Raw genomic sequence first — 27,011 nt, 5'->3', positions numbered from 1 at the left:
ATCTCAAAGCTGGTACTGGTATCTTCCATTGCCTACTCTAAGCATGAGTTAGGATTCAGAAAGAAAGGGGACCTCATGAATAATTAATTATCCAGATTGGTATGTTCCACTAAAACACAAGCTGGTTTATTACAGTCACCTCAAACACCACAAGCCAGTGTCCTCAGCCTGACACTGCAGAGACATCAGGCTGCATTGGAGATCTAGAAACAGTTTAGCATACAGCTAGGCAGAACACTTTGATTTAATAATAAATTCAAGACAGCCATATATTTTCAAAATGTCATTGTAGCCTCATAGGGAAGATACAAGAGCACCTCTGATATGTTCTTAGTGTGCTAGACAAGCTAAACTCCTGACATATGCTAAAAATACCTGTGCACAGCGGTCATCAGTGGATTAGCTGTCCCCATGGCTCTGTGCCGAATCAAGTCTTGAGTTGGATCATGCAAGTGCCCAATGAGGGCACAGAACATAAGCAGCTTATACTCAGACTTAATGATGCTTATGTAGTGAAAATGCAATTTTTTGAACAACTTTTGTACATTATATATTGTGGTATATACAATCACCTCTTCTGAATGGTACAAGGTTTTCTGAGTCACAGCCAGAGAGTTCTTAGTCTTAACTTGATTGACTTGTGCTGTAAGCAAGTCATTTGTACTTTCCCCTAAATGCACACCCGAGGCTGAAGAAAAGGTTCTAAGTTTCTTGATCATATTCTAGGTACAAGACTACCATGTGAGGAATACCTGTTTCGTAGATATCATTCTATTGATAAAAAGGAAATTAAAAACATAAGAGGCATACTTATACACATGCAGAGAGTTTGCAAAAGTGTTCAAATACTAATCACTCATTCCCTTTACCACATAGAGATATGTACCAGCACAGATAAAGCCTGATGAACCATGTCACTCTGGTATATAACCATGAACATCAATAAGTTTGAAGCTCTAACACCATTTTAGCCATCAGAAGGCATTTCTTACCCTAAATACTAAGCGCCATTTTGCCTTTGTCTCAAGGCATATCAGAATCAATCAGAATCTCTTTCTCAGATATTTTAGGGCCTGCACAGCCTAGTCCCAATCAGGATGGGGGGACTGGACCAATATCTTTAACTGATGAATGCAATATGCAGTATAAATCATGTGTAAAGATTTAAAACCAATAGGAATCATGTATAAATTTTTTTCTTAACACTTTAAAATAACTCTTGTAAATTGAGATGGGCCTAAACGAATAGTTGCAGAAAGAAGAGATCTATAATTTCATGAAAGATTTTATCTTTGGAAAATTCTGTAGTTTCCTAGCTAAAATGTTCAACAATCATTTCTACAAAACCCCTAAAACTGAGGTCCTCAGGGGACACAACATTACTTTCCTCACCAACGAGATCCTCATTGTTGGTATAAAATTCTGGTGCACTGCCATTAAGGTAAACAACAGTGGCTTGGGAAATAATAACAGTTGTGTTCTCCTGACATAATGTTTAGATGACAACACACTAGAATTCTCCTACAGAATGATTTCCACAAACCTTGGAAAGTCTAAGTCAGAGGATGCAGCATTTCTGTGCCCCAAATCAGGCTATTTAATAGCACCGGAATGACTCCATCCACTGTCACAAGAACAGAGCTGAATATTCTGATGCCAACAGACATCATAAAATCAACATACTTCACAAGTGACTGACAGGGACTGAAAAACCATATCACTTTCAGACAGATTAGAAGCCTCTTTAATAGCTCACAATTTAGACTGGATACCTGTCATTCTATTAACAGCACTATTATTGAGTGCTGAATGATCTATGAAAAATGAGCAAAACAACTTTTGATAGTGAAGGTTTGTTTTCCATTGCTGTGCGATATTGGTTACGTATATTTAAGTTTGGGGGGCATATGGATGCCCCCCACATGGGGGTGCAGGGGACCCTACTGCAAAAACAAGTTGTTTCTTTTTTTTTTTTTGATCATTCAGCACTCTATATTCATGCTGTCAGTCAAGCAACATATATCTGTTTGGACTGCATGATATCATTTGGTTCAGGCATCATAAAAGTAAAGATTTACCTACAAACTTCACAGAAAGCAGAATGGATATCTAGAAGAATAATTTGACTGCACACACCAGATGAAATCAGCCTCAAGAGCCCTCATTTGACCAAACAACAGAATAAAAAAATAACTTTGCCAATCAGAAAAGGATTTTAAAGGTAGCATGTCTTCCAAAAGAATCATACTCAAACTCATATTATTTTGTGTTCCCGTACTGGAGCAAATGCTAGGTTTGACACTAGAGTTAATCCTCACAATGTCAAGAGTTTAAAATCTGAGAAATATACCATCAGTAAAGGTTTTTATCCTTGTTATCAAATAGTTGTCTGATATTTGATCGCGCAAAGCCAATTAAATAAACAAATAATTCCTAAACTAATATAATGCAATTCATCATCATCAACAACCCCCCTTTTCCAATTTTTTACATTGGGTCGGTTGTTGTATCAAGTGTCCCCAGCTCTTAACAATTCGCTGCCAATCTCCTACCTTCTCTGATGGTCATGCCTGACTGTTACAGGTCTTCTCTCATGCAATCCATCCATCCCTTTGCTGTACATCCTCATTTTCTGTTACCTGTTTCCCGTCTCTCTCAAATCTTCTTCACCAGATTGTCTTCTGCTCTCCTGCAACTGTCCAAACCAGTGTAATTTGCTTTGTTTGACCTGCTCTGCAACTGGATTTGGCTACTACTCTGATATCCTCATTTTTCATCTGTCCCACAGTGTTCATCCTACCACTCATCTCAGGCATTTCATCTCCATTCCCCTCTAACACAAACAACTGCTGTGACTTCGCTGTCCAGGTTTCTGTACCATACGGTAGTACAGGTCACACCACTATCTTAAGCAACTTACTGTTGACCTTCTATAGCACTCTTCTGTTATACCCTACCCCGGATACTCTGTGGCAGTTGGTTGAAGCCCCTCTGATTCTAGCTTTGCCCTCCTTGTTCAGACTTCCCTTCTCCTTGGCCTCCCAGATACCTGAAGCTAATAACCTATTCCACTAGTTTCCCGTTTATCTGAATTTTCATCTGCTTCTGATTTCCTCTATTTGTTGCCATGAGAACTATCTTGCTTGTACTCTACTTCATGCCACATGCCTTTGATTTTTCATTCTATTCCCCTAAGAGTACACTAAAGTTCTTCTTTAAAGTCCGCTTCAAATGCCACATCACCTGCATACAACAGCTTTGTTGACCTGTCCCCTCCGACTTGTTTGCTAATGTAGTCCATCACCTGTTTCAACAACAGTGGTCTCAGAGGTGAACTCCGATGCACATCCCTTTCCACAGAGAACCCTCTCTGTGAGTCCAAACACTGTTTGCATGTTTGTCACTGGGTCCTTGTACACAACTTGCACTAATTCTACCAATGCTGCTGGGACTTTAAACTACCCCAAGACTGCCCAAATAGGCTTTCTTGGGATCTTGCCATAAACTTTCAGGTCTAGGAATGCCCAGTTGGATGCCTTCTTATCTCTAGCTTCTTATCAGCCATCTACCTAACAGCAAATATTAGGCAAGTTGTGTTGCAGCCTGATCTGAATCTCAACTGCTCATGTCCAATCTTACTTTTTACTCCTCTGTTTATTCTTTTATCAATCACCCTTTCTGGCACTTTCATGTAGTGTGACAGGAATTTCATAACTTTATACTGCCCACAGTTATGAATGCCCCCTTTCTTCTTCTACACAAGCACTAAAATGCTTATTTTCAGTCGTCTGGGATATGTTTTTCCCTTTCTCTTCATACTGCTATGAGTACCCTCAGGAGCCATTTCTCCCCTAATTCACTTAGCATCTTGATTTCATCTGAGCCTGCTGCTTTCCCTGACTTCATTTTCCTTATTACTGTCATCACGTCTGTTAGGGTCGGCTCTTCTTCCTCTTTTAACATAAGCTGTGTCTACGGCAGTACACCTTCTGTGAGGTTTTCTTTATTCAGAAGCTGTTGGAAGTACTTCTTCCATCTGTCTTTGATGTCCAGTGAACTGGTGAGCAGGTCATTGTTGGCATTGCTTATGAAGGGTGCATTAATGACTATCTTCTTAATTTTTGTCTTTGCCTTGCAACATGGTATGAGTTTCTTTGTGCCATCTGCTGAGTCACTTTCCTGGAGTTGGTACGCTGCCTCTGAGGCCTTGTTCTTTGCTATTTTGACTGCTGCCTTAGCATCTGTTAGCCAACCAGTATTCCTTATTTAGACAGTCAATCTTTTCTCTTTCCAACTTTTCCCCCTGCATTCCTTCTTTCTTTTGATAACTTCCTGGACTTCTGTATTCCATTATCACCTTTTCTATATACCTTACTTCCTTACCGGGCTTGGCTGCATATCTGTTCTATAGTCCACAACATGGTTTTCTGAGACATTGCCATTCTTAAACTCCACCTATTTTCTCTTCTTCCTGAGGTGCTAGAAACCTGACTGCTTTTTTGAACATTTATGCTTTCACGCCAGTCAGTTTCCAGATCCTAAGCCTACCTGTTCACTTTATAGCATTCCCTGACAACTGCTTGCAGCTTATTGTGGCCACCAGTGGTTTATGCTGGGGTCTGACTGCTTCACTGGGCAAAACTTTGCATTATCTGACTCTACCCCAGTGCCCTTTCCTTATTAGGAAGAAGTCTACCCGAGTTTCATATTACAATGCAATTATGAAAATAAAAAATAAAGATTCTTCAGGCTTTTTACGGATAACACTATGTGGATGCATCCTGGTGCTTACCGTGAAAACCTAATAAAATACTGCCCGCTGTGGTCAATGAGTAGGCTACAGATCTTGGACAATATGACTAAGAGGGATGTCATAAGACATGCACTAATGGCAACCCATCAACTCACAACCCATTTCAAAAGGGCACATTTTTGCTAACTCTAACTTACAAGAGGTCAAAATTAGGATCCCTGCATTCATTTGTAAAGGTTGTTACCAAACGTGGCACAGTCACAGGTCATAGAAAAGTTGCTTTGGTTCACAAATTTATTATCACATTGTTTCACTATAGTGTGTTGGAGTATGCAAGCCAATGAAATGCTATTCAAGGATTCCCCCCTTTTGTCCACTGTAGTACAAACATAGAGTGGGCATATATAATTTTTTTTGGGGGGAAGGGTGCAAAGTTCTTGACCCCTTCAAGGAAAAAAAAGTTTTTTGTGTGTTTTATATGGTTTTCTATTCACCAGTTTTCAATATTCATCTTTTAGAAGCCAGTTAGTCAAAGGAACATGCTTCAATTGTTCATAAGTAAGCCACCAAAAGTTGAATGGAGTTTCTTGCCATAAAATCAAGTACTGTTTTAGTCTTGTAAATGACTTTAGCTTTGCATTCTGCAGGGTGCTATGATTTAAATAATGTCAAATCAGAATATCAGGATGGTGCAAAACCTTTTTCTCAAGTGTATATACATGAGAATAATGCTTCATAAAACTAAGCATGCCAGTTCAGTTTTAAAGAATGAGGAAGAGGAAAGGTCCTTAAATAATTTCATTCTCTTGATTTATTTAGGAACTGCATGAAATGAACAGCAGCGTTATAAATTACCCTCAGCCCAAAAAGACTAGGAGTTTCAGATTAGGGTACATATGCTCAAACGTTTATTCTAAATAATTTACTGTCTTACAATCATGACTGCCTTTCTATATTGACTACTTTGGAAGCCAAGACAGTAAGTGTAGGTTTTCCCTTAACCATCAGATGGTACAAAGTATCACTGTTCACTTTAGATATTAGCCAAACCTAGTATATGTCTATATCTTACAAGCACATAAAACATTTATTCATACAAAGAAGTTATGGGAATGTCCTGTGACTGTCTTCAAACATGAATTTACACCAATCAGTGAAATGGAAGCTGAGAAAAGGGAATTTAGTGGTTGTCAGATACATTTGCAGTAAACAGAAGGTGGACAAGTCTTTGCAGCTTTCAAATTTTTCCAGAAGAAATGAGACCTGTCAAACAAAGATCACAGGAAATGCCTGAGACTGTTAAATGCATCCATGACATCTTCATTCAGAGACAGAATGAAACTCTTTTTCTTTCTTGGCATGGCTGACATATGTGACATCATTCAGGAGTGCTCAGCTATGCAGCTGAAAGTCTCAATAATATACAATATGATGTACAAACCAACTGACTTATTAAATAATAGTTATGAGAAAATATCTAGCATGACATCTCAAGAGAAAGTCATGAAATTGTGGGCAAAGCTTCCAGCTTAAAAACATTTCCCTTTTGTATGTGAAAAGTCTATTTTTTTTTATTTGATTGGCATTAAGTCTTCTGCAATGACCATTATTTAGGGGATTGAAGTGGAAAACAAAATGCTAGTGTACAATGACCATGATGTTATAGCTGTGCACAAATTTTGGTAGAGCTCACATCTTTTTAGTATCTGCAGAGGAACTGGCTGTTTGGCTGCAACCCACCCAATCAATTAAAAAAAAAAAAAGAAAAGATATTAGAGTCAGAAGATTATCTACTATGTTTAAATTAAAAAATAAGAGGCAGTCTTCCAACAGTCTATTTTGTCTCTGGTGCTCAGAACTATATGCATGACTGCAATTCCAAGGTAAAAGAAAAAAGTATTGTCTTAACCTCGTTACTGAACTGTTTCTAAACAGCCTAGATTTAGACGTATTCTAATAATCAATGCAGCTATTCCTTCTTGTTTAGGATATCATAAACATCACTCAACAAGTGCTGTATGATACAGCGAAGAGCCCTTCTTATTGTCACAGGCTGCCTCAAGTCAGTGTCAGTGGTGCAAAAGATTGCACACTTGCCTTTGGTGCAGGAGGTTGTAGATTCTATTCCCACACCAGATACATCAATTGCTAACACTCCAGTGCAGTATGAGATGGGTGCTGCACATTTAAGCGTGTCATCCTTCAAATGAGATGTTAAACCAATGCTCCATCTCCCTGGGTTGGTGGTAGTTTAGGTGGATATAAAAACTACCATGGCAAATATTGCAAAAACCACTTCACCAAACAAACAAGCAAAAAACTGTTAAAACGAACCAGGAACAATGAGAGAAGTTCTTCTGTATGTTGAAAAATCCAAGTATTTATTATACTGTTAAAACGTTAGCGTTCAATTTAAAAGTGTATATAAGATATACGCTTTCAGCAAAATAAGTATCTCGCCTTCCTCAGCCAAACAGAATACAATAAATTATTTGGATGTATTATTGATCAAGGATAGTAATAACAGTAGGTATAAGAGCCTAATTTACAGGAAGCCCACATACTCAAACTCTTTTCTTCATTTCACCAGCAGCCATCCCTTTCATCAAAAGAAAGCAGTAATTAAAGGACAGTTGGTTAGGGCTGCCCGTATGATCACAGACTTACACGATTTCCATTCTGAATGTTTAACACTCATGAGCATGTTCGTTCATAGAGGGTATCCATCTAGCCTAATTTTTAAACTCATAAATGAGGTCACTAGTAAGCGAGAGCAAGGTTACTTCATTCCCCTTTTAGGGGATCATTCTTCAGGGCAGATTAATACCTCCCAGGAAGATAACCTAGAAACAACTGACACGCTGGATACTGTTCTAGGGACTAAATCAGAATATACTATCAGTTTCCTACACACTTTCTCTTTAGATCACCAGCTAATCAAGGAAGTGTTATTTAAAAACTGGGACTTAATTAGAACAGATCAGTGTATAGCTAGACGGTTAAATAATGGCCCAAAAATAACATATAGGAGAGGAAATAACTTGAAAAGTATTTTACAAAACAAGATAAAGAAGCAGCATTCTAACAGACCACATAGCATGTTCAAATGTGGTACATGTGCCCAGTGCCGACATGTCAAGGTCTGTAGCCACATTAGTCTCAACAATATTGTTTATAAGAATAACAACCATTACAATTGCCAAACTAAAGACATCATTTATGCTGCTGAGTGTAATTTCTGTAAAGCCTTCTACATAGGCAAGACTGAGCGTAGATTCAAATCTAGAATCTACGAGCATCAGTATGCCATTAGTAGGAAGGATAGTACTAATGCCTTAGCTAGGCATATTATGGAGTATGGTGATCACTCCTTCAGTTACATAATATTAGAACATAGGGAATCTGACATTAGAGGTGGAGCTTGGCAAATCCTCCTGGAGATGGATGAACTTTCATGGCAAATCAAAACGAGGGCACACATCTTTCCTGGTATAAATGATGTTACATCAATCAAGTGTATTTTGAAGTGGCTGGCTCTTAATAGGTAACCACTCATCTAGTCTGCAGTAAGGAAGGGTAATATGTACCACATTTAACAATTTCTTTTTATCTTCATTTATTTATTATTTATTTATTCTTTTATCATCATTCATTATTTATTATTCATTATTTATTTTTTATTCGTAATTTTAGATGATATTAGTATCTGCACTTTATACAAGATCACTGTTAAACAACAGCATAAGCATAAGAAACTATGTGCTTTTGTGCTTTAAATTTGTGTCAAGTAGAGTAAGACTGGTAAAAGCATTTTCTTGTTTAAGGTTGTCATGGTGAAAACTTAATTAGGAAATGCACTACATGCTGATTGGTTATCAATTTTTAAACCATGTATAAATGCTAGAATAGTAACTAGTATTCTGTTTGTCTGAGGATTCTGTTTGTCTGAGGAAGGCGAGATACTTATTTTGCTGAAAGCGTATATCTTATATACACTTTTAAATTGAACGCTAACGTTTTAACAGTATAATAAATACTTGGATTTTTCAACATACAGAAGAACTTCTCTCATTGTTCCTGGTTTGTTTTAACAGTTAAATATTGCAAAAACATAGGGGTCTTTATTTACACAACTATTTACAATATACACATTTACATATTTGTGAAGAATTTACAACATATACTATGTTCCTTCATTATTGTTAAATCTTTACATTTGTCTAAACTCCCACTCTTTTTTTTACAACCACCACCTAGTTTTCCTTATTATATTTGGCAATGTTCACCTTCCATTGAACATAACTTCATTCAATCTTTCATTTCAAATTGTTCCTACAATGCAAATCATTTTTCCTCCAAATTATTGACATATTCTTTACTATGTCTCCCGTAAAAACATATTCAATTATATCCATATTTATCTGTTTATAATCTTGGAATTCTTTAACTACTTTATTTTCTATTATTTTCTCATAAACTTTTAACTCTTTTACATGTTAAAAAACATGTTCTGTTGTTTCCAGCTCCCTACAGTAAAGAAACATTCATTCATTTAGTTTTTTATAAGGCATATTTTCTTTCCCTCGTAACTTATTAATTTATAATCTCCATAAGATATCTTGACATATGACATACAATATGTTTAATTATACCATCTATTTCTTTGCTTTACAGCTTTTCCTTTTCCTCTGTTACATGTTCCCATGAATTCACACAATAATTTTGCAATATTATATTTTTGTGCCACATTTTCCTATTTTCTTCTGTTCCTTCTATCTTTATTTTATTATTTTTTGATTATTATTTATTGCCATTTGTTTACCGGGAAAGTCCACTGGGCTGAAAGAACCCCTTTTCAGTGGAGGCCTGAGAAAAAAGCTCCACAAGGCAGTTACTATAACAGTTCATAAAATTCAAAATAGTCAGTAGATACCAGCACTTTTAACAAAAACAGACAGTATTCTACAAACACAGAATAAAAAGCATGTAAATATAAAATATATACAGATTAATACAGTTAAGAGTTGCATACTAACCAAGTAATTGTATTATTATACAATTAGAGATAATATTGTGATAAAAATAATCAAATGGAAAGCATTTACAAGGTGCTCTAAGAGTATCAGCCAGCCAATAGTGGTGGGCTGAGCGGAACTGATTTATTAACCAAATTCTAAGACATAAGTAGAAAGTAAGTCAAAATAGATACGTTCCCACAATTTTATTTTTTCTTGATACACTATTATTTCTTCATTTCTCCATTCCTTCTCCCTTTTATTTAGCTTAATTAAACCCAATTATTGCATATAGTGCTCCTTAAATGCACATATAACTAACTTATTTTCTTTTCCATTTATCCATTTCAAGACTTTATATAAATTTAATGAAGCTGCATAGACATCTTTGATAAACCCAAATCCACTTTCTCCTTACCTACATATCTAACTCCTCTTTTGGATGGATTTAATTTAGATCCCCAAATAAAGTAAAATATAATTTAAATAAACTTATTATATATATATATATATATATATATATATATATATATATATATATATATGATAATGTTCCCATCCACATTGTGTTTATCAAATATACTTTCTGACACGACAGGAATTGTTTTAAGGTCTACTTCTTTACAAATGTGACAAACCTCTAATATTCTTGTATTAAATAAAATGTGACTGACCATGTATTGTTTTATATGTTTACAGTAAGCACAGATCAGAATTATTAATTAAAAAATAATTATTGCCCCTATTTTCTTAAAATTTGAAAAGTCCAATAAATTACAATATTATCAATGTATCTAAATACAGGAAAAAAATAATTTATGATTTCTAAACAGAGTCAAAGAATTTGAAAATCAAAACGACATTAGTGTGACTGCTTCCAACATATCAGTTTTGGGGTATACAAATCAAACTATAGTAAGAAACAGGTATGTGATTCTAATGCAGTAACAGTGTGAAGAATATCAAAATATTATGCCACTTGTATATCTTTCTGATTTAAGGTGCAATTTTCCTTTAAACATGTACATGACTTGTACTCTAATGGAAGACTATTAAATTGACATAACTGTATGAGTGAAACAATTAAATAAAATGTTTAAATTACCTTTTCTGTATCAATGCCTCTTGACATTGACCAAGTTGAAACAATATAGTCCATAACTCGTTCACTCAATCCTTTGGGTACCTGATACAGTTTCAGAAAGTCTCTTACACTGTTGAGCATTTCATGGTATCTGTTTGTGTTGGCATACATTTGCTGGAAGATTGTTGTCACATTACCAAAAATGGTTGCATACAGAAGAGCTGTAACCAAAGAAAACATAAGTCAAAGACAAACGCACACACTCACACACACACACACACACACACATATATATATATATATATATATATATATATATATATACACATACAGGACATCTATATGTAAAATATTTTACAGATAGTTTTATAATACTGCTTGTGCCAATAAAACTGCTTCAATCTCAATCAACTGTGCATGCCATAATAATAATCTGTGGAAAACACATATTACCTTACTATACAAATATCACCTACATTAGACAGAGTTGTATTTCTGATGCTGTAAGGAGAAAATGGGGTGACAGTCATAGCCAAGTTACCAAGTTCACAAAGCTGTGTAAGTGTGGTAGTCAGGAAGAAGGGACTATGCTAACAAATTCCACAATCATACCACTGCTTTGCATAGTTTGGATGCCTACACAAGTTACCCTCTAGAGTAGTGCAGAAAATGCCAAGGGTACACCACTAGTCAGAGTCATGTCCCTGTACATATCTATAGAAGGGAGTGCAAGGAAAATGGAACAGCTTCACCCTGCACAGTTTGCTGATTCAGATAAGTAGTAGTATGTGTGTGTGCATATGTGAGTATTTCCAAGAGTATGTCTGGTTGTCCACATGCTTAGTGGGGTACAGGGACAATAAATGTGTGTTTTGTTGAAACAGGTAAGTTAGATATGTTGTAGGTGAGTGTTTAGGGTTAGGATTTGGGTTAGGTCAGGGGATAGATTTAGTGTGTGTGTGTGTGTGTGTGTGTGTGTGTCCTTGATGATGAGTGTCCCAGCTGTCTTGTTTAGTGCTAGTGTTATGGGAAGTTTTTTTTCTAGTTTAGATACAGGGTAGGGTTAGGGGCAGGGCTAGGGCTAGTATTCCATTACTAAGATGGAGCAGGGGAGTGACCCTACCTTTCATTTATTTACAAAAAAAATCCTTCCCATAACACTGCCACTATTCAGAAAAATTTGAGCTGAATGTGATTGCATTTTGAGTAGTGCACTGGAAAAGGAATTTTGTTTCCCTTTTCAATGTACTGTGTGTTCATTTGGTGTATTAGTGATGTAATCATTGGTTGATGTGTTTTGGTTGCTCTTTAATGTGTTCTAGTTGGTTCCTTTCACTGGACTGGTGGTTCTACTTGACTACTAGGCATTTTCATTTTGGCTTTGAGTGGCTGATTTACAGCAGAACTGAAGCTGGCTCAACCAGCACCTTGTACTGGTAGCATGAACCAGCACCTCCCTCAGCTCACCCATTGAAGAGTGAAAAAGGACATTCCTTCTACTGGCACCCCAACCAGGTGACCAGATGCACAATATGCTCCTCTTCCCTCATACCCCAGCCATTCAGCTTCCATTTCTGTGCCCTGCCCCCAGCCACCCCTCAACGCATTTTATTAAAAAATAATAATAATTTCTTCTTTTGAACTGTAGTAAACTGCTTGGTACAAATGTGGCAAACAGTTGTAACAGTTTTTACCATGCCTGCAATGAGTGCTATGGTGCTCATGTTTTAGTTTAAAAAAAGAGATTTTCTTTTTTTACTGTTAAACTGTAGTAAATTGCTTGCTACAGATAGCAAGCAGTTGCTACAGTTTAGACCACTTACCGAGCTCCTAATATATATATATATATATATATATATATATATATATATATATTTATACATACACATGTGTACACACACACACACACACACACACACACACACACACACACACACACACACACACACACACATATGCATATATATCAACCCAGATCTAGTGCAATTGATCAAAATAATGATTGAACCACAAATGATCAAACCCAGTCTAGATCAATACATATGTATACCTTTAAGAAGCTTTCTATGGGCTTGCACAAGTGTATAAATACTGAGCATGTGTGAGCCAGACTGCCATTTTGTAGTATGCTGTTGAGATGTAAGCATGCATGTCTATGCATTCTGTCAAATAATTGGTTCATTTATATTTTGTACTGCTGCTATCCATCCTGTTGTGTTTCTATATAATAAAGCATATAAACTGACTACCCCACCTATTTGTCTTCAGTGAGAAATAAGACGAGACATGGTGTCAGAACTGGGATCCAGAAATCCAAATTCTGGAACGAGAAGGCACTCAGTTAAAGGTGGAGGAATATAGAGGAATGGATCATCCCTACAGCACATTTAACTCACAAAAACAGATCAGAAACATATTTCAGGTACCAAAACTTGCTTAAATGATTTCTTATTCACAAAATACAAAACAAAGCACTCAGAATTTGTAAGTAAACAAAATGTCCAAAACTGCAACATATTGAAAAAATATTTGAATAACTACAGAAAATGTTTGAAATGAAGTCTGAATCACATAAAATGAATACAATAAGGAAAACTACAGCATTTTTTTCAAAGTAGCTCATAGAATGTACTTTTTCATATTTCTTAAGCTATTTAAGATACACAGGGTTCACATGTTTGTGCATTATTACAGTACAGTTATTTTGCAAAATACAGCCATTTCAAAGCATATTTCGCAAAGTACACTATTTCAAAGAGTTTATTGTGCATTTGAATGTTACTACAAGTACTGGCTGTGCGTGCATGTTCATACATAATTACAAAGGCCATTTTTTCAGTGTGTTTGGGCATAATTTGTTGGCATGGCAGGGAGATTTCAAAAAGCAGGTCTACTTGTCTTTGATAATAATATTGCAGAGAATTTGAGAGTGTTTGAGCAAGAGTACATTTCATACAACCTTCATTTTCTGATAAAGAAGACCATACAAAGGCATTTATTCTACTTAATTTAGCTGGTTAAGAAACCATAGAAAGAAAGTGTTCATTTGTTTATGCACCTGCTGTATTTGCAGGTGAGGGAGAAAACCGGCATATAGTGGTAGCAGCATGAATGGAAGACCTTGAGTGCTTCAAATGAATATTACAATGGAGGGACACTTATTTTACACAAGAGATCAAAAGTCTGTGAAACCTTTTGCAGCATTTATAACTGACTTGAGAAACAAAGCTAAAACATGCAGATTTGGTGATTTAAGGGATGAGTTGATAAAAGACAGACTTGTGTGTAGTATTAGAGATGATGCTGTGAGAAACACTTTGCTACGGAACAGTGATTTAACTTTTAATAAGGCCACTGAGATTTGTCAGATATATGGGCCCACAGAAAAGCACACAAATATGCTTACAAATGAGAAATTCATGCTTCCAGTATCTTCCAGTGCTCATGTTGATAGTATGCAGCACGTGGTTAAGAGAAACAGGCCCAAGCACATGGCAGCAATTGTAAGCCCTGTAACAGTCACTGGGAAACCCTGTAGCTTTCTAGTAAATTCCAGAATGTGTACAGTCTCAGTGAAGCACAACAGTGAGTCAGCAAACTCAAACTATGTACCCTCACTTAGTTTCATAGTCAACTGTCATAATTGTGGAACAAATCATGAGTCCAAAAGAGAAAAGTGCTTAGCTTTTGGTCAGCAATGCCACAAGTGCAGTAAGTGGAATCATTTCAAATAGTTTTGTAAATCAAATAAGGGTCATTCTTTTATTAAAAGAGAACATTCAAAGAGACATGTTGATCAATTAGAAAGCTGTGACCTTACTTTTTATGCACAGATTTTTAAGAATGCCATTTGGGATAAATTCTGCCAGTGAAGTCCGGGTATCCGTGTGCTATTATAGTAGATGATATTCTAGTAGGAGGTAATGGTAAAGCAGAGCATGACAGAAACATCAAGAAAGTTCTAGAAAGAACATGTGAAGTGAATCTTAAACTCAATCTTCAGGAGTGCAAATTCAGGCTACAAGAAGTTACATATGTTGGTCATTTGTTTACCAGTTCAGACTTACGACTAGATCCTTCCAAGCAAACAGCAATTTTTTGAGATGCCAGCTCCAGACAATGTTCAATCTCTACAACATTGTCTTGGCATGGTTAACTATCTAGGCAAGTTCATTCCAGACTTGAGCCAACTTTCAGCACCGTTCAGAGAGCTGACATGCAAAGATGTATCCTGGTCATGGTCAGAACAACACCAGAGAGCATTTGATGTCCTGAAACAGGAAATTGCCAGTCCACCAACTCTCAGATACTATGATGTTCACAAACCAGTTACTCTTTCTTCTGATGCTTTGAAGTTTGGCCTTGGTGCAGTCATTCTTCAAGAGGGTCAACCTGTAGCCTATGCATCCCAAACTCTAACCCAAACTGAAATGCAGTATGCTCAGATAGAGAAAAAAACTCTTGGCAATTGTGTTTGCATGTTCAAAGTGATTATATTTATGGTAGACCTGTCCAGGATGAAACAGATCACCAACCTCTAGTCACTATTTTGAGAAAGTCTATGTATACAGCTCCTTCCAGATTGCAATGCATGATGCTCAAATTGCAAAAGTATAATTTCCGTCTTGTCTACACAAAAGGCAAACTTCTTTATTATACCATGATCCCCCCAAAACGTGCACGCTGATTGGCCAGCGTGCCCATTGCAAATCGAGTTATACTAATGGAAAAAGTTCCGGACTTTTTTCCATTAGTATAACTCGGTTTTTTAAAATACTGTCTCGCTATGTTAAATGGGTTTAACATAGCGACACAGCTTTAAAATAAGCAACGGAGATCTCCGTTGCTTATTTTAAAGCTGTCTCGCCATGTTAAACCCATTTAACATAGCGAGACAGTGTTTAAAACGGAGAAAGCAAGATCTCCGTTGCTTTTTATGTTCGCTATGTTAAATGAGTTTAACATGGCGAGACAGTAAAATAAGCAACGGAGATGTCCATTGCTTATTTTAAAACTGTCTCGCTATGTTAAACTCATTTAACATAGCTATAAAAAAGCAACGGAGATCTTGCTTTCTCCGCTTTGCCCACAGCTCTGATGTACTGCACAGGCGCCGCAGTACATCAGAACTGCCGCGATGCCAGACATCTGCGGAAGGGCAGTAAACAGGCATTATACTATGCCATTATTTAAGAAAAGTAATAGTTTCTTTTCTTAAATAATGTCATGGTATAATAGCAATAACCCACTTCTGGGTGTGGGTAATGCTAAATCTACCCAAGGTTGGCTTTGTTTGGTCCTCGGGCTTCGCTCGGGACCAAACCACGCCAACCGTGGGTAAATTTAGCATTACCCACACCCAGGCGTGGGTTATTGCTATAATCTTATACTTTATCCAAATTGCCCAGAAATACCACTGAACAGCACGAAAATGAGAAACTTGATTTTGAAGTCGTGGAAGTGAGAAATTTTTCTTCCACACATCTTGATGAGCTTAGAAGTCAAACAGCCTCAGATCCGGTTCTTCAGAAGCTCAACCACTTTATCAGTCAAGGATGGCCATCAAAGCAATCTTGTTTACCAGTAGACTTGCAACCTTATTTTCCTTATAGAGATGAGATTTTGTTTGACAATGTCATCATTATGAAAGGTCCAAAAGTAATTGTTCCAAAATCCTTGTAACAAGACTATATTACTATTTTATATCGTGGCCACCCAGGAACTGATTCTACCAAAAGACATGTAAGAGGACTGGTATTTTGGCCTTCTATGTCACAGGATATTGAGAGAGTACTTTCATCATGTTCTGTATGTAATAACACTTCAGCTAAACCAGATTCCTGAACTACCTTGGTCGACAGTAGCTAGAGACATTTTCGAGTGGAATGGTCAACATTACTTGGTGTTAGTAGACTTTTATTTGAATTAATCCAAGAACACTGGTGGACCCAAACAAGGCACAACTCTCCAGTCCAAAAGCTTAGTTTATTGTAGGTCATAAGCACTTTCACAGCTACTGCTGCTTCATCAGATAACAAACACATTAAACCAAACTGTTTTTTAAATTCAGAAGTGAAACAGTACTAAGTCACATGACCACATAATTTAAAGACACACAGCTTAAATATAGGCTATTTAAACAGCACATAAAAACATGTACATATAAATGCAACATAAAAACTATATAAACATTTTTGTAAAACTTCCTATAAGCAGGTAAAAATACTGCTTTAGCTAACAAGAAAACAAACATATATAATTGCAGATGCAAAGGCAAATACTCTCATCTGGCTAGTGGTCTTGACTTCAATTTGGGTTTAATGGGTACAAACTTATTCAACCCATGCCCAAAATCTCCCCTCAGCCTGATAATCCATTTAGCTTCCATCTGTTCAGTTTGATTCTTTATATCTCTACCTCTTATAGCCTCAAAGACTCTACCAATAACAAAAAATGTAAATGTGTGCCTAGAATCAGTGGCCATTACATGTTTTGACAAAGCACTGCCATTTTGTAATAAGCTCTTGAGATGTAAGCATATATGTCTGTGTAGTCTGTCAGTTAATCATTTTGTTTATATTTTATACTGCTGCCATCCATCCTGTTGTGTTTCTTCGTAATAAAGCATATAAATAAACTTCCTCACCTGTTCGTCTTCGATGAGAAACAGGACAAGCTACACCCAGTAAACTGAATAATTAAACCAACAAACAGTTAAAGTATTGAAACATAACAGATTGCAAAAGGAAAACAAACAGTTTCTTCTTGAGATGCATTAATCCTATCACTAGATACAGACAATTTGTATGAATAGTGATAGGCTTACAGGAAGGGTTTTTGCAAGGTATAGAGTTGAGGTTAGGCGCAGGGTTACTGTTAGACCTGTGTCAGCATGTATTAATATGGTGAAGCACGGGGACTTCTCTAAACGTATATTTCCTGATAACTCCCTAAACCTAAATTCCCCATTTGCTTCCTAACTTTAAAAAGTTTGTCTTACTTTCTAACCGTAATCTCAAACCCTTCTCCCTAGCCCTAGCCCTAAACTTTCTAGTCTGCCATAAATCTAACCGCTAAACTCTCCCTTCCTTCCTCCTTCCCTCCTTCCCAGACTCATGGCTGCCACACTTCTACTCACATTTAAAATCTGTGCATAATTTTTGGGCCTTTGTCTCTAATTTGAGCTATGTTGAAAAGGTAGGGTGGGGACAATGTGTTCCACTGTATGGATTTGATAGCAGCAAGCTAAGATACATTTTTGGCCCATTATTCATTTGTTCTCAACCAGATGTCTCAGGAGTACAGTCATGCAAGTGGCTGCAACTGATTGTGTGTGTGTGTGTGTGTGTATGTGTAGTTCCTGCAACCCATGATGGTTATGGTATAAAAGAAGGAACTGATTTTAGTAAACAGGAGCATCATCATATGAGCAGTGCTCTTTGGGTATGATCCTTGGTTTCCTTGTTTTGTTGACTGTTAAGTGTTGACAGTATGTTTATCATTTTACTGTGAATAAACTAGACAGCACAAAGTCGACTAATTTAATAGTAATAGTTTAACTGTGAATACATTTTTTAATTAACATTGTTTTTTTTTTTGCAGGCACACAGGTGTGAAATACACTGTGTTGGTCTACAGCAACAATCTGTCTGGTATTTAGTGCAGGTGATTATGATTATGAGCTGCTTTTGTTAACACATGCATTGAATATTTGTATTTTGAATTCCTGTGCCTTTTACATAGACTCTAATTAATGTTTCACTCTATGCTGTTGACTATGTGTTATTTTCAATAAATGTGAGTTTCAAGAGAAGAAAATATAACTGTTGCTCATGATAAGTCTCTTTTCAGTGTGTCAACTTTGTTGCTGTAAAATTCAGAATAAGAGTTTTAAATTAAATTCAAATATCTGTGATGACTGTAAAAATAAAAAAGAAGAATAAATGATATTCACATTGCCAGATTTAAACAGTGTTTTATGATGTGAGGAGAGACAACCTAGTAATGGGATATCCCATTTGACCATGATCCATCTCTGGATACTAGTTCACTTATAGAGCTCTTATCTGATGTTCCTGATATAGGTTTAAGATCTTTAATCATGTTTGTTATAGCTGGAATAAAGGATACTTCAGAATTTGTGACCTGGATGGATGAGGTTGAGTTCAAACTAGCTTCATTTGGCACTCTCACATATTGCATTGTAGTAGTGCTGAGGTATTAATATGATGTATGAATTAAATCGCTATGAGGCCCACCACCCATTATTGTCCAAGTTTACTTGGAGTTCCTAGGGCATGTACTTACAATAAATGTATTTTATTTTGGCTCCAAGTGTCATTTGCATGAGACAAATGGCTATGAGGTCACATTTTGCCTTCATATATGTTGACTATTTCAAGGATTATTCCGAAAAGTTAACATTTATGATGCATAAACTAATTGTCTGCTTGAATTTATTGATATGTGGGATCATTATGTGGATGAATGATGGTTGGTTTTGAAAGGGAATATAATTAGTTTACAGGCCTTTGATGTTTTTTTAATAATAAAATGTTCAGGGTTGCATATACTGCAATAATAAGATTAATTTATCATAGACTTTTGGATTTCTATATTACAAAAGTCCTCAAAGGTACACCGGGGATTGCCCTTTACCTTAAGCTGTTTGCTAAAAATACCATTTACTTGCACAAGTTGTCACATAGCTTTCACTCCAGTCACATGATTGTAAATTTAAATATAAATACATAAATAAATAATGAGTGATAACATACCTAAGTCCTAGCTTCTATAGGTTAAACATGTTTCTTCAAAGACTAGGAAATGCATATGATTTTCATGACCTCACTTACTAAAAGGGGTTATAGAGTAGAGTAGAGTAGAGGTATTTGTGTGATTTTGCAAGTGTAACACAGTATTATCTATTACAGCAACAAAGCACAGCCAGGTTTAAGAATGGAGATAAACTCAGATACAGATATGTCATAACATATGGTACCAAAATGAAAAAGATTCTAGATGTCTTGTATAGAAACTGACATATTTTCTTACAGGGCAGCACACTCAGAATAAACAGCTACACAACCATATCAATATTTAGACAAGCCTAGATGTCCTATCAACAGTAATTCAGGCAGATGGTTTGATTTTAAATATATCATTTACATCAGTAAGGAATCCCCTGTGAGACAAAACTTGTTTAACTGTGTTTTGCCAGGAGCTGCATAGTTCATTGCTGGCCATTTGTTCAATGCTCAGAATGTCATTAGTTCACATGGACAAGGTAGTCAGGGATCTTCACACCTGAATCAACAACTCACTCTCCTTCACCTATCATGTAACAAAAATAGTCAGGTAATCCTTTATCTTGTCCAACTAATTTCTAAAGGTATCTCAAAAGAAGTCATCATCACTTTGCACTCAGCCCTAATTAGGCCTATTACAGAGTGCAATGCTCCCTTTGGTATGTACTTAGCCAAACATACTGTGCAGTTAAAATTACTCCAAGATTTTCTAATTTAAAAGATTATTGGCCTAAAAACCCTAAGCTACCAAAACAGTCATGTAACTCCATCCCTGTACATAGGTCCATTTGAGAAAATGTATGCTCAGCACACCATGATGTCAAAGCCCCTACCCTACTGTATCTCCTGTACAGCTCCATAAACACTCAAACAATAGCAGTACACCTCCACCAACACCTAAATAAAACATTTTGAAGGGACAAATGCATTACCCAGTGGTGATTCCCTCTTTGTAATAAACTGCATTTCCATCTTTAACAGAGTGACACATTTGCTTCCTTCAAGGAAAACCTAGATGCTTGGAAGGACATCTGCACATTCCTCCCTGACTTGACATATTTTACCCTTCTGGAAGTGGGATGTAATGGAAAGATACATATGATCTTGTGAGCTACGTGCCTTGTAACGCCTATGATCGTGTGATATGTGTGTGTGTGTGTGTGTGTGTGTGTGTGTGTGTGTGTGTGTGTGTGTGTGTGTGTGTGTGTGTGTGTGTCTGTGTGGGGGGAAGTAACAGGACATTTAATAGGTTTAGGTAATGAAGACTATCTAAATGCTTGAGAAAAGGATTTAAATCACTACATGGGTGGCACAACAGACTCCAAGTATTCATACAATCCATGAATCTAAATACATGCCATATTACAAACCCAGCCATAAAAATTATGCATTTGTAAAGGACAAAATAGAATCATTGAGTGAGCATTAACTCAATGATACATCTTAAAGGCGTTGGGGAGCTAGTATCCATGAAGTGAATATGTATATTCCGTTGTCCTCATTAATGTAAACAGAACTCCTAAAATTGTCATAGATTCTAAACCCGCTATGATGCTCTAGTAAGGAAATTCCAAAGTTTAGGTATGCAGTAAATGAATTGGCAATCTTTTTTATTACTGTTATTTGAACATTCATAGGTTCATAGGAGGTTGCTAGGCTACTGACCTGAGGGTTAAGCCTAGCCTTTTACACCCACTATATTTCAACAGAAAAAAGTCTAGTCAATCCCTAAGATTATTAACAGTAATTACTGACCATGTCCAAGAGGGATGTGGGAACTATTCCCGGCAAGAATATATGGTTTCCCATCCATTCATCCAAGCTCTTTTTGAACAGTCATAGAAGTGCTCTGCTTAACATGAATTGGTAGCCTATTCCAGAGAAGTGGCAACCTCTGTGAGATGAATTTGTCCTCCAGCATGTCCTATTTAAATCACTGGCCAGATTTAATTCAGTGGTGTGAGAACTTCTAGTCCCATTTGACTTATGGATGTGCAGCAACTTCATCAGGTTGGGGTCAGAGATTGCTCTGTAAGCAAGTTACAAGTCTCCCCTAAGCAGCCTATATGCTACTATGTACAGTGACAAAGTCTTCAATCTGTCTGTTTATGGCATGTGCTGAAGACCCTGGATCTTCTTAGTTTAAAAATCTCTGGGGTCACTCCAGTTACTACAGGTGCCTGGTACAGTACATATTGAAGGAGGCCTTATACCCAATTATGGGCCTGATAAGGGATGAGTATAGGAGGCTATAACCTCTTTTGATCTTGCGGCTATGCCTATGCTAATCAAATGTGTGATATAAAATGCCTTTCTTACTACAGTGGACACATGGTGGTCAAAGTTTAGGTCGTAGTCTACTTGAGTGCCCAAATCCCTCACTACAGCATTCATACTTATATTTGATAGTTAGCAGGGACATTGCTTTTAATGAAGGGGAGGATGATGATGATGCATTTTTTTGCATTTAGTTTGAGTCCATCACTTTGGCACTAATCGTTGGTCTGTGGAAGCCCCTCTTAGAGTACACACTGACATCATATGAGGAGTCAATGATTGTGCCAAGTTTGGAATTGTCAGCAAACCTGGTAAGCCACAGCCCCTTTGTTTTGGCCTGAACTTTCTAGATGCAAATACTAAAAAAAAGGGGGCCCATTACTGATCCTTGTGGAACCCCACTGGTGACAGGTCTGCTGGTTGAGGTGGAGTCACCCACTTTGATAGCATATGTACGGTTAGTGAGCCAATTTGCGACCCACCTAACAACAAAGGAGTTGACATTTAAGTGGGTGAGTTTGTCATTAATGCCTGAATGGGAGATTGTGTCAAATACCTTTGCCAAGTGCAGATATGCTGTGTGCTTAGACTTGTCCTCATCCATGGCCCTGGTCACATTTTTGGAGACGTCTACTAGGTTTATGATTGACCCTTTACAAAGGCAAACTGGGCTGGATGAAGGTTTGGAGGTCACCTATATCTTTATTTATGAGGTCCATGATGATATGTGCCATGGCCTTGCAGATAAGGCTAGTCAGGCTTATGATCAGTTGCCAAACCACCCTTGTGGAGGAGAATAATGGTCAATGTTTCCATTCAGCTGGGGCAAATCCTGTATTCAGCCTGTGGTTAAATAGGGTGCTTAAGGGGGTTGCTAATTCCTGTTTTAGTTTGTTTAGAATGCAGCCTGGGATGCCATCAGGACCCAATGAGGCTGTGTTTTTTTTCCTTAGAGTTTTGATGACCTGTTCTTTAGATATTTAGGATGGGGGTGCTGTTGAATGTATGGTTTGTGATATGTTTGTGAAGATAAAGGGGAGAAATTTTCACCAAACATGTCCGCAAGTAGGTCAGCAATTTCTGCAGGATCAGTGTGTGATATCATTTGCTACTAGTTCAGTACACATCTGGGTCTTACCTTTCAGGAGAAGGATGTAGCTTTCCAAAGCCTTACGGTTATCCTTAGCTGTGTTTGCTACATTTTTCATGAAGTTGCCCTTAGAGGATTTTATAAGGTGTCTTATTTGTTTATTTAGTCTTAGGATGGTACTTTTCCAGTGCTGTGACCTTTCTTTGGTATTCTCAGACAACAGCTTCTTAAGTTTGTTGCATAGTTTATTTTTACGAAATGTCCACCAGGGTGTCTTGTTTTTTCGTCAGACTTTTACTTTGGACCTATCCGGTACAGCCGAGCCTATACATTTGTATAACTGTTGGTGGTACAGGGCATCAGAATATACTTTAGTATATATATATATATATATATATATATATATATATATATACTTTAGTATATTTGTGGGGATTGGGGGTTGGAAATCATTTATGCCAAACCCTAGAAGGGTATACTTAGCTTTGGTGAAGTTTTTTAGTTTGACTTTACCTCTGATGAGTCCTGGAGTTATTGCTACTTTAAAAGTGACTAACTTATGATCAGATTTTACTAATGAGGGTCCTACACTTACAGTAGCGCAATGGTCTTTCGTTGTTGAGAACCAGGTCAAGTATATTTGAGCCCCTTGTAGGATTCTGTACAATTTGTACTAGGGCATTTGAGTTAACAAAGTCAAGGAACTTTTGTGCAAGTAAGTTGGGGCTTGTATAGGTTTCCCAGATGATGGTAGGATAGATAAAATCCTCCATGACAAGAATGTTAGATTGCATTTTGACTGACTCAAGTAAAGCCAAATAAGCCGCATGAGCATCTTGGTTCATGGAGGGGGACCTGTAGCTAGCAATGAATTGAAGGGAGTTCTTACCCACGGTAATCTGAACATGGAGTAGCTCCACAGAGTTATCTTGTCTAACCAGTCTGGAGGAGTATTTATCTTTAATCTAGGCAGATACTCCACCACCTTTGGTTCTCATGCTTTCATTTTGTGGTCTGAAGGTGTGGAAGGCATTGTAGCCTTTCAAGGCCTGGGTACTCTCAGGTCTGATGAAGCAATGGTTACCATTGCGAAAGTGCTCACCATTTTGTATTAAAAAAAAAGATTTTACTTTGCCATGGTTCAGCTTATTTATTCCAGCTACCTTCCTACTGGGCACCTGTGTAACATTTTCAACTTCTGGGCTGCTATGGATTTGTTTGCTGCTTGTGTATCTAATGATGGCGGAAGGTACTGTGAACATTGCAGAGGATGCAACAGTTGGTGTAAATGTAGAAAGGAGACTTCTGAATTTGTTGACAAATCAAGACAATCCACTGCTACAAACAGGTACTCTTAATATGAACTGTGAGACTGTTAATACTAACAACATCAATGAAGCTGAGATACGCAATTTGAAAAGCAATGTGGAGAATGATTTGTATAGGTTTAAGCGGCTCCAGAGCCAACGGTTCCATTTTGAAGCCTGCTTAAACCTAAATGTTATACCAAGGGGACTCAGAGTACTTAATATGCCCACATATGGAAACACCTACCCTGCTTTGTTAGCCCAGTGGCAATAAATTAATCTTAACACCAGTAAAGCATATATACAATTGTTGCTGGACTTTTTCAAGCCCATGGAACAAGAGCTTAATGAAAAGATGTGTCAGCAACAACATGAACTGTCTGCGCTTTATGGGGAAGCAGCTACTGAAGTTTTCATGCATGAACTAATTGATAAGATACTCCGCTATGAAATCAGGCTGCTTGAGCAAAAGAAAAAGAAACTGTGTAGGGATCTAACAGATTGCAGCAACCACAAATTTATATTAATAAGCACATGAGGTCTTTCAAAGAATCCTGTTTGGACACTTCCAGTATTTAAGTTCAAGATTCTTGTAAGTGAGTCTGTTAATGCATTCAAGTATGAGTCAAAGTAACCATTTATAAAGCTAAAGCAATACTGAACTAATAGAATATCTAAACATAGAGAAAACTCATAACTATATTATGGCTACATGGCTTCATAACATTATCTCTAGTACAAACTTTATCTTTGATCTTGACCCCAAGATTTCTGACAGATTTAGAAACGGTTATTGTAAAGCCTTGGTACTAACATGACATTTTTAAGTAAATAGTTAGAAGGAACATTCATTTATATTAAATGACTGAAGATATCTTACATTATCCTTATTAATGGCAGTGACCACTATGTTATACTTTTGGCAGATGTTTACAAGTTGAGACATTAACAAAGAAGATGAAAAATACAGGGTGTACCTTTGACCCCTGATCATACCTCTAGTGACAAAAGGGCATTCTGAATAGGGACCTAAGACGATAACTCTTTGCCTGGGATTGAGGAATGTATAATGCACTGCTGAATTCTGTTTGCAGCAGGATTACTTAGTGTGTTATGTCAGAGCGATTCAGAGCCTCCTATAGCCCTATAATGGTAAGAAGGCTTGTGACTATATAGCTACACCAGTCTTGGTAGCAAAGGCCAGATACAAATACATCACTCCAGGACTGTGGTTAATGCTAATTAGCCATAAGCAGTTCAAGAACTTTACACTGGGATTAGAATAGTGCAATAAAGCACTTCAAAGAACAGCTCAATCACACTATTTGGGGAGTGAAGTAAAGAAAGTGTACACCATATTTTACTGGCATATATATTCAGTCCTATAGCAAGATGACTGCTTTTAGCCCTATAGAAGGGAAGTGCAGCAAAGCTTTGCATGTGTGTGTGTGTGTGTGTGTGTGTGTGTGTGTGTGTGTGTGTGTGTATGTGTTTAGGTGTATGACTGCAGCTGTGTGGTTGTGTGCATGGATGACAATGTGCATGAGTGTTGGTGTATGTGTAGTGTGTGTGTATATGTGCCCATATGTGTGTGTGTGTGTGTGTGTGTGTGTGTGTGTGTGTGTGTGTGTGTGTGTGTTTATGTGTGTGTGTGTGTGTGTGTTTATGTGTATGTATGTGTGTGTGTTATGTTTATATGTGTGTGTGTGTGTGTGTGTGTGTGTGTGTTATGTTTGTGTGTGTGTGTGTGTGTGTTTATGTGTGTGTGTGTGTTTATGTGTGTGTTTATGTGTATGTATGTGTGTGTGTGTTATGTTTATATGTGTGTGTGTGTGTGTGTGTGTGTGTGTGTGTTATGTTTATTTGTGTGTGTGTGCATGTCTTTGGAATGTGGGAGGAAACAGAAGCACTCAGAGGAAACCCATGTAACCATAGTTACCTTGGTGGCATTAATTCTTTCTTTTCATGTCTTTAGTTACGTTGTTGATTTTTTGTGGGCATGACCAACACTTTGTGTTTTACAGGAATCCCATGGATAGCCTTGTTTTGTTGATATACAGATACAATGTATCTTTAAGAAATGACTTGCACTGTTGATGCTTCTCTGCATCAGTTGTAACATTGTTAGCAAAGTGATTTAATGTGCTTCTGAGATCTGGCCACTTAGAGTAAAAGGACAAGGTACATTTATTTTTTAGTACTATCTTCTTTTTTCTGAGTTTCCATGACCTCAGACCCCCAGGTTTGGTGGTGCAGATAGGTTGGAGATTGTTCATCTACACAAAAACTATGTTTATTGAATTTCTGCAATGTTTTTGTGTACAACGTTTTGTTCTTGTAATGTTTTGATTTTTTTTATATTTAACTGTGATATTTTGTGTACAAGCATTAGAGGACTCACCATTTTATTACTTTTTGTTTTGAATTTGCTGAGCCTTGTGTTTCACCAAAGGGAAGTTCTTCTCTAGATGTCATACTATTTTTACTATGTGGTTTATAACCATTACTAGCATCAGAGCACTGGTAGTAGAAACTTACTGAAGCTGTCGATGGTTTATGCAATTCAAGTACCTGATCCTAACCTATACTCACAAACGTCTGTTAACATTTAATATGTAACACTCAAGAAAATCACTAAAATTCATAGACTGCCTAGTAATGGGTACAAAGAATAAATT

At 37.0% G+C, this 27,011-nt stretch overlaps 1 protein-coding gene across 2 annotated transcripts in view; it reads right to left on the bottom strand.

The window, feature by feature from the left end:
* The window catches only part of KCNH1 (potassium voltage-gated channel subfamily H member 1), a 2,413,895-nt gene that overhangs the window by 1,199,816 nt on the left and 1,187,068 nt on the right, over positions 1 to 27,011 (bottom strand). For both annotated transcript variants that reach the window (XM_044061729.1, XM_044061739.1), the window contains one exon: positions 10,874 to 11,073. In XM_044061729.1, the coding sequence (XP_043917664.1) occupies positions 10,874 to 11,073 (200 nt within the window). The remainder of the gene's footprint in view (positions 1 to 10,873; positions 11,074 to 27,011) is intronic.

Source organism: Protopterus annectens, chromosome 1.part0 (genome assembly GCF_019279795.1).
Source record: "Protopterus annectens isolate FY-2018-M chromosome 1.part0, PAN1.0, whole genome shotgun sequence".
NCBI lineage: Eukaryota > Metazoa > Chordata > Ceratodontiformes > Protopteridae > Protopterus > Protopterus annectens.
This window is presented reverse-complemented; position numbering and strand designations above follow the sequence as displayed.